General features: G+C 36.3%; 1 protein-coding gene across 3 annotated transcripts; it reads right to left on the minus strand.

Moving 5' to 3' along the window:
- Positions 1–3,005: 3,005 nt before the first annotated feature.
- Positions 3,006–6,988, minus strand: LOC142520594 (serine/arginine-rich splicing factor SC35-like). 3 transcript variants are annotated; one of them, XM_075623641.1, is made up of 10 exons: positions 6,831–6,988; positions 6,651–6,729; positions 5,521–5,600; positions 5,359–5,425; positions 5,176–5,247; positions 4,644–4,820; positions 4,371–4,549; positions 3,793–4,291; positions 3,563–3,648; positions 3,006–3,344 (listed from the first exon to the last, which is right to left on the minus strand). In XM_075623641.1, exons 1-7 carry the CDS (start codon positions 6,904–6,906, stop codon positions 4,378–4,380), a joined length of 723 nt encoding a protein of 240 aa, XP_075479756.1. In that variant the 5' UTR covers positions 6,907–6,988; the 3' UTR covers positions 3,006–3,344; positions 3,563–3,648; positions 3,793–4,291; positions 4,371–4,377. The 3 variants fall into 3 exon arrangements, with proteins under 3 accessions (XP_075479756.1, XP_075479755.1, XP_075479754.1); XM_075623640.1 differs by having other exon boundaries at positions 3,563–3,695; XM_075623639.1 differs by having other exon boundaries at positions 3,563–4,291.
- Positions 6,989–7,571: the final 583 nt, after the last annotated feature.

Below are 7,571 nucleotides of genomic sequence, written 5' to 3' on the forward strand. Positions count from 1 at the left end.
GGAATGAGAGGGATTCCGAGACTGTTCAATGTAATGGACTGTACAGTTGAAAAGGGCTTAAAAGATTTGATTTGTACTACTCATATCACGAAGGTGCATCTTCATTTCGGTAGCTCATCACATAAGAACTCCAAAGTTAAGCGTTGACTTGGGGCAATTTTGGGATGGGTGACCTCCTGGGAAATTTCCCAGAATGCATGTGAGTGAGGACATAAGCACGCTGGAAAGACTCGTCTTGATACAGTGAGGACAGTCGTCGAATCTGGGACGTTACAAGTGGTATCAGAGCCGACCTCTCTTAGTACGGTGTGGTTCGGGGACGAACCAAGCGGAAGCTGGTGGGCTCGGGGACGAACCAAGCGGAAGCTGGTGGGCATGTGAGGCCCGGGGCCGAAGAGGGCGGGGAGTGATCGCCGGTGCTATCAGTTGCACGGACAATGAGCGGCTCCTGGCAGGCTTCTAGGTGGAGGGAACATGAATGAACCGACCCACACGGGAATGAGAGGGATTCCAAGACTGTTCAATGTAATGGACTGTACAGTAGAAGTGGGCTTAAAAGATTTGATTTGTACTACTCATATCACGAATGTGCATCTTTTTTTCGATAGCTCATCACATAAGAACTCCAAAATTAAGCGTGCTTGACTTAGGGCAATTTTGGGATGGGTGACCTCTTGGGAAGTTTCCCAGGGTGCGTGTGAGTGTGGACATAAGCACGCTGGAAAGACTCGTCTTGATACAGTGAGGACAGTCGTCGAATCTGGGACGTTACACTAGCAGTGCCCTGAATGCTGCAAATAATGTTAATATTTTTATTTCAAATGTTTATAGGATTTTTGTGATGAAATGTTAATGCTAAACGATATGTTGCATGCTTGGTTTAAAAGAAAAATGATTTATATGTGAATGAATTTTTATAAGTGACGAAAATATGAAAAGTTGAAGGATGTGAAGTGATTGTGACTAATACGATGATTATGATGATACGATGATGTAAGGCCAAGGATCGGTTGACGGATGAGAGTGTTGCTGATGTCCCCGCTGCCCAGTATGGTGGTTACACGTAGATAGATCCATCAACCTTCAGCTGATACAAAAGTTACAATTAACGATCTGAATTCAATAAAAGAAAAATATATATGTATATGATGAAATGAAATATGATATGATATGCTGAAAATGAATATGATATGATACGATGAAAGAAAAAATATTTAAGTTTATGTATGTTCATGAAAATCTATTTTAAGTAAAATTATTTCACGGTTGCATTTGGATGTATATGTATTACTTGTTATCATGGTTACGGTTTGTAGAGTCAATAGACTCACTAGGTGTGATCGATGCATGTGACCATGATGTGAAAGTTATTGGAGGTCTTGATGGTTGAGCTAGTTGGACTGAAAGTGCACAAAACCCGAGGACCGTCGCTAGTTTTTTGCAAATAAAACTATGTTTATGGTTACTTAAAGATTTTTATGACTCGTGATGTTTTTGAGAGGTTTTTGAGATGATGTTAGAGTTAAGTTATTTTTGAACCAATGTTAGGCTAGATTGGTCGATGTTTTACGATTTTATACTTTGAATTACTTTCTTTTGGATTTTCAAATAACAGTTGGTTAGATTATTTTTAAATGGTGCAAACTTTCATATTTTAAAAGTTTAGTCTTTTGACCGAATGAATTAGAAAGTAGTATAGAACGGGAAAAAATTTATAAATAGTATATTTTAAAGAAAAATGAGTAGTGGACATTTCATTTTCCTAGTAAGATTTTTAACGAAACATTATAAAAACACGTAATGAAGACAATCATTGTATCATGATCATTATCACAAGGGGAGGTGTTGAAAATAAGAGATTGAGTGTTGAAAATAAGAATTGTAAATATTGAAAATTAGTGTGTGATGATGTATATAATGATGTATTTATTTTTTGATTATTTTCAAAGAAATTCTATAAATAGGTCTCTCAATTTGTGAAGAAAAACACAATTGAGTGAAATTTTTTTTATAAAAGTATGTAGTTTAATATCTTTTGTGAGTTTGAAATTATTACTTTTTATCGTAACTTTTTACTTTTGACAAAAACAACATTTATCTGTCGTTTCTATGAGATTTCTTCTCGACCGGCATATCACGAACTCGGGCCGATCTACGAGATTTCTTCTCGACTGGCATATCAAGCACTCGGGCCGATCCACGACACCCTAATAAGGGTGTTTTTGATTGATTTCATTAAAAAAAATTATAATTCAAAAAAGACACTTTCATAAAAATGTTTTATTTGTCCAAACAAAACCTTAATTATTTGTTGCAACCTCTACAACTTATCAACTGAATGAGGATCTATTCAAATTGTAGTATGGTTCAACCGATGGCAACCGCAAGTCAATTTCACCACAAGACGCATCCATATAGTTTTTTTTTCAATTGTTCATACTTTTAATTATAACTAAAAGAAATAATGGGAGAACAAAATTGCATTTATGCATGTGTGAAAATGCAATACTATTGTAGTATATTCGCACCACCTTGTATTAATCGATTGATCCATTGGTATGCTAGAACTATTATTGGTATTTTTTCTATCAAGGATTTCGATTAAGCAAAGACGAGCTTCAACTTTAATAATCGAAGAAGAGAGAGTAAAAATCTGGTGTTGATTCAAATCTTGCAAATAGACAGCTGGGAATGGGAATAGTTTCCGGTGATCTAGAGGTGCAAATTTAGTAATCTAGTTTAGGCCTTGGAAGAGGAAGCAAGGGGAAGTCTTGCACCACTTTGAACGTCTACACATGCCCGCATACATTTTTATCTGGTATATTTTCAAATTTCAATTTTGCATTTTTTTTCCAACTATTTTGATCATTTTCCTAATGCAACGTTGATGTTACACCACTGCAGCGACCCTAACAATATACAGCGCCACATAAGCGCTTTCCAAAATCATTCTTAATATAAGTTTTATCCAAGCTCATCTAATAGTTCGGCAGTGCACGTCTGTCTCATCAATAAATCACAGAGATTTCATAACATAACCTTACAACTAGTGATATAAAACAGGAAATGTGAGAAAAAACAAAACAATGAGATGATGTCATAGTGGCGGAACACATCAAATTCAATTAAACAGCAACATGAGGGCAACCAAATGCATGTGCATAGAGTAACTCCGTGTATCAATCTGCAACACAGCTACCAGACCATTCAATAATCAAAATAGCAGCATCAGTTTTATAGCTATCCGCAACACAATACAGGAACGATCTACAAAGAATATCGGCTATATCACTTCACAGCCACAGCCACAGCCACGGTCACGGCCACAGCCACGATTTCATATGCTGTAATATGACATGACTAATATCAGATTGCAGTGGAGCTACACATACTTTACAGACAATGACAATTTAAAATTAATACTTTTCATCTCATTTTTCAAGAATGATCAAGTTTTTCACCCAAAATTTATTGATTGTTTCCACGTTAAAATTCCTGGCTTTGACTTGGTTAAGGAACGAGATAGGACACCAGCATTTACACAATACAGTTAACATCTTACCACTTTGTGCTCGACAACATCAATATCGTATGTCTGGTTTGAAATACGATCAACAAACAGGATATCTATTACTCCAAAGCTGTCACCTGTTATGTGGACTCCAGTAACCTCAAAGTCACTTGTAAACTCAAATCTAGTTATTAAAATCACAATGAGTAATTTTCATGGTGGTCTGCACTGCAGTATCCAAATCTTTAACATGATTCCAGTCTAAAATGTGAGTGTATTACCCTTACGAATCACGATATGGCAAGAAACATGGAGAAGGAACCGTAGTTTGTTACCAGCAAGAAAATTATAACACTCATGAATCAACAGCGAAAAAATTCACCATCACCAGGCTACCACATCATTTAAAGTTCAGCATCAATAGCTGGTGCATCATCTCATCAATCAGCAACGTCTCACGAGCACAACTATAGAAGGCCAGTAAAGTGCACAAATGAGTACAGTGATCCACAATCCACACCAGATTTAACAAAAACATAATCAGGAGCAGTGACACAAGATTATGGAATTTCAATGCATTTCATGGCGGAAACTACAAATGGCATAATGAAGGAGATTAGACAACATTTATGGTCGCAAACCATAGCAAGTCGACAATGAAATCGGAAAATACTATAGAATAGAAACTGTGTAGATAACATCCAAACTTCTTGGTAATAAATATCGCAAAATGCATGGTATCAAGTCAAGTTCCATCAAGCTGCACGGACTCCTTCGATCCTGAAAAACAAGATCAAATAAAGCATTGTCAAGAACAATTTCAACCAAGGCAAGGGTAAAAACAGGTTCCAACACTCACATTGGCATCAGTAAGGTGATGGGCTACGGGAATCGGCTTGCAGGCCACGAGGAGACACACTCTTTGGGGTGGTTGATCTTTCCTTTGTATTGTTATTGTGTGGACTCTCACCCCTTGAAGGAGATGATTTGCGTGGAGATGGGCTCCTCCGAGGACTGCGACCTCGTCGTGGAGAAATACTGTCATGCACACCAAAAAAATCATCAGTAAACAAATTTATAAACAATAGACTAGAAAAACTCAGAACAATACACAATGATAGTGTAGAAATACCTCCGGCCTCTACCAGTGTCTTTGCGATAACTAGGACTGCCACTGTAGCTCCGGCTTCGGCTCCTACTACCGCGAGGCAGACGATCCCTATCCTCACCGTGATGGCGCACACGCTCATATCTACCCCTACTCCTGCTACGGCTTCTCCTCCTGTAATCCCTATCCAGGTGTTCATCCCTGTACCAACATTAATTCGGTATTACTTAACAAAATAGTTTTAAGAAACAAGAACAGATTTCCCAGATAAGGATTTCTACAGCTCATAAGCACAGAGAAATATAAATCGGAAGCTTTATTTCCATTTCTTGTAACAGACGAAGAAATACAACTCACCGTGAATGTGGCCACTCTTAATCGTAACAGATGGAAAGGAAATTTGAAATATGAAAGGCCAACAGCAAATAAACTCGAACACGATATACATAAATGATATGCATTTTAAAATAATTGCACATGTCAAATGTTTCTAGATTAAGCAAAAAAAACTAACAATAACCATAGTAATATTAACTAAGAATGGAGAACAATCTACCTTGAACGAGGACTACGATTTCTAGATCTCCCGCTTGACCTGTAAACAGGTTCTGAGATTCTCCCTTTGTTACTGATGACAAACACAAGTTTGTTAGTCTTATGTTTAAACACTGTAAGTCAATAGCAGATAAGCCCAAAACCAACATATATGCCAAATTGAGAGGTGGAAAATTTGACTAACGTTCTTTCAGCATTGGGGCCATATTTAGCAAACTGAACCATTATTTCTCTCCCATCAACAACTCTTCCTGCAGAAGAGGACTCAGAAAATTACCATGATGAAGAATGAGGATTAAAATTTCTCCACAAATGAAACATTTCAAATTCTTCTCCCCATACTCACCATCTAGCTTTTCAACAGCCTTTGCAGCCTCATCTTGATACTTATACCGCACAAATGCAAAGCCCCTCGAGTCTCCAGTCCTAAATGACAATGATCAAACAGTGCAAGTCAGCAAAATCAAGTAAATGATACCAATAATTAAAAAGGAACAAAACTAATTGCAACTGGTTTTTTATTAATGCACGGGAATGGAGAATAAGGTTACGATAAACTCGCACACTTCAGTGTCCAGACTACACCAGATCTGCATTCAGACTTCCACATCTTTAAACTGACCCAATCAGATTTTCAAATACGTAATTCTGCCTCATCTTTAATCACCCCACTGAAAATCATCTCTTTGTTCGAACAAAACAAATAAATAAATGCTCAGTTCTCACTCCTCGCTATTCCATTAATCTAAATGGTGAAAAAATCAAATTTTTATAGAGATTTTTTACATATTTACCTCATCATCGGTCCTCTTAATGAAACATCAATGCAACTGTCAGTATTTACATCATCATGCATATTTTGAAGAGGTTGAACATTTTTTCTTGTTTATTCAATCTTCTCAATAAATGCCAATATAAGAGTGAAAAAAGGGGTAAATATAAAGGACCCATTTATAGAACAAATAGTCGTTGTAGTCATAGTTAGGTCACACACACATTTGAAGGGTGAAATATTAATTTACTTGATGTTTTATAGATAAATACCGCAAGTACAACAGTCCAAGTACAGATGCAAAATTGCATAAAAACCAGGATAGAAAGCAAATTCATAAACAGTATGATAAAACATCACCAAATAAAACATGAAATAATTACGAGGAAAACACACCAGAAACAAGATGAAATGGCACTAAACTATATACCATGATCCACAACCAACACATACACGTGAAACTACATTCTTTGTGCACACACGTAGCTACTCTCTCACATATCTAAAAAAAGCGCACAAGCAAATGTTCATCAGCTCGCATCAGACCAACACAGCAGAATCCCTAGTTCCTGAAATCAGACTTCTTGCCAATCGTAGGACCGGTAATACATAATTCCACAGAAACCCAGATTCTTGATCATAGAGGCTCGGAAAAAATTCCTTTTACAGGCACATAGCAACATTAATCATACCCACACACGTACCTCCGGTCTCTGGGGATAAAGACATCAACCACTTTGCCATACTTATCAAAGAGAGGAAACAAATCATCCGCAGATGTCCCTTAAAAATAACCAAAAAAAAAAAGTTACGAGTGAGAAATCGACAAAAATAGGGTTCATAATTAGCGTCAAAATATAGAGAAAAATCGGGAGAACACATACGAAAAGTGATGTTGAGGACCAGGAGAGAGTAGGTGTCTCTGATGTCCGGCGGCCCAGATCTTCCAAAGTGCGACATGCTTCTTACGTGGGGGAATCGGTGGCGGTTTTCTAGGGTTTAACCTATTGTTGCTTCAGACACTACACGATTTGAACATTTATTTACCCTAAACTAATAAAAATAATAATATATTAAAACCTTTCTTTTTTAAAATATCATTTTAAAACAAAAGTAGAAAATTCATTTTTTTAATAAAATGTTTATTTATTTTAAAAAATATAAAGTTCACCGCTCGGAAATTGAAAATAAAAACTATCAAATAATGATAAATTAGGGTTTTAATATTAAAAATAATGAAGGTTTTTAAGAGGAAGAAACAATTTATAGAATTTTTTAAAAATAGAAATAATTTTTAGTTGGTTGTTGACTTTCTCACAATATATAATAAAGTGTGTGATAACATACTTATTTGAAAAAAAATATACTTCACAAAATTTGAAAAGGTAGATTAAAAATTTATGAGTAAATTATATAAATTTGATAAAAATAAATTTATTTTGTCAAATCCCATGAAATCTAGAGCCGTCAATTTGGGTAGGACACGTTCGATTTGCTCGTCCCACTAAACAATTTAAGTGGAATGGTTTTAAATTTTTTCAACATATTAAAAGAGGGACTAAACAGGACGAGTTGTGTAGGTTGCGTGTCCAAGCGGGCTGGGGAGTGCTTGGGTTGGCCCGTGG

The sequence above is a fragment of the Primulina tabacum genome, chromosome 12, assembly GCF_025594145.1.
Source record: "Primulina tabacum isolate GXHZ01 chromosome 12, ASM2559414v2, whole genome shotgun sequence".
Classification (NCBI taxonomy): domain Eukaryota; kingdom Viridiplantae; phylum Streptophyta; class Magnoliopsida; order Lamiales; family Gesneriaceae; genus Primulina; species Primulina tabacum.

Bases quoted from the DNA above. Each gene is read 5' to 3' on its own strand.
- LOC142520594 (XM_075623641.1), bottom strand. From the start codon at position 6,906: ATGTCGCACTTTGGAAGATCTGGGCCGCCGGACATCAGAGACACCTAC. The intron at 5,601-6,650 runs GTACGTGTGTGG...ATTGTCATTTAG, and splicing joins TTTATCCCCAGAGACCGGAG to GACTGGAGACTCGAGGGGCT. The intron at 5,426-5,520 runs GTGAGTATGGGG...CCTCTTCTGCAG, and splicing joins GGCTGTTGAAAAGCTAGATG to GAAGAGTTGTTGATGGGAGA.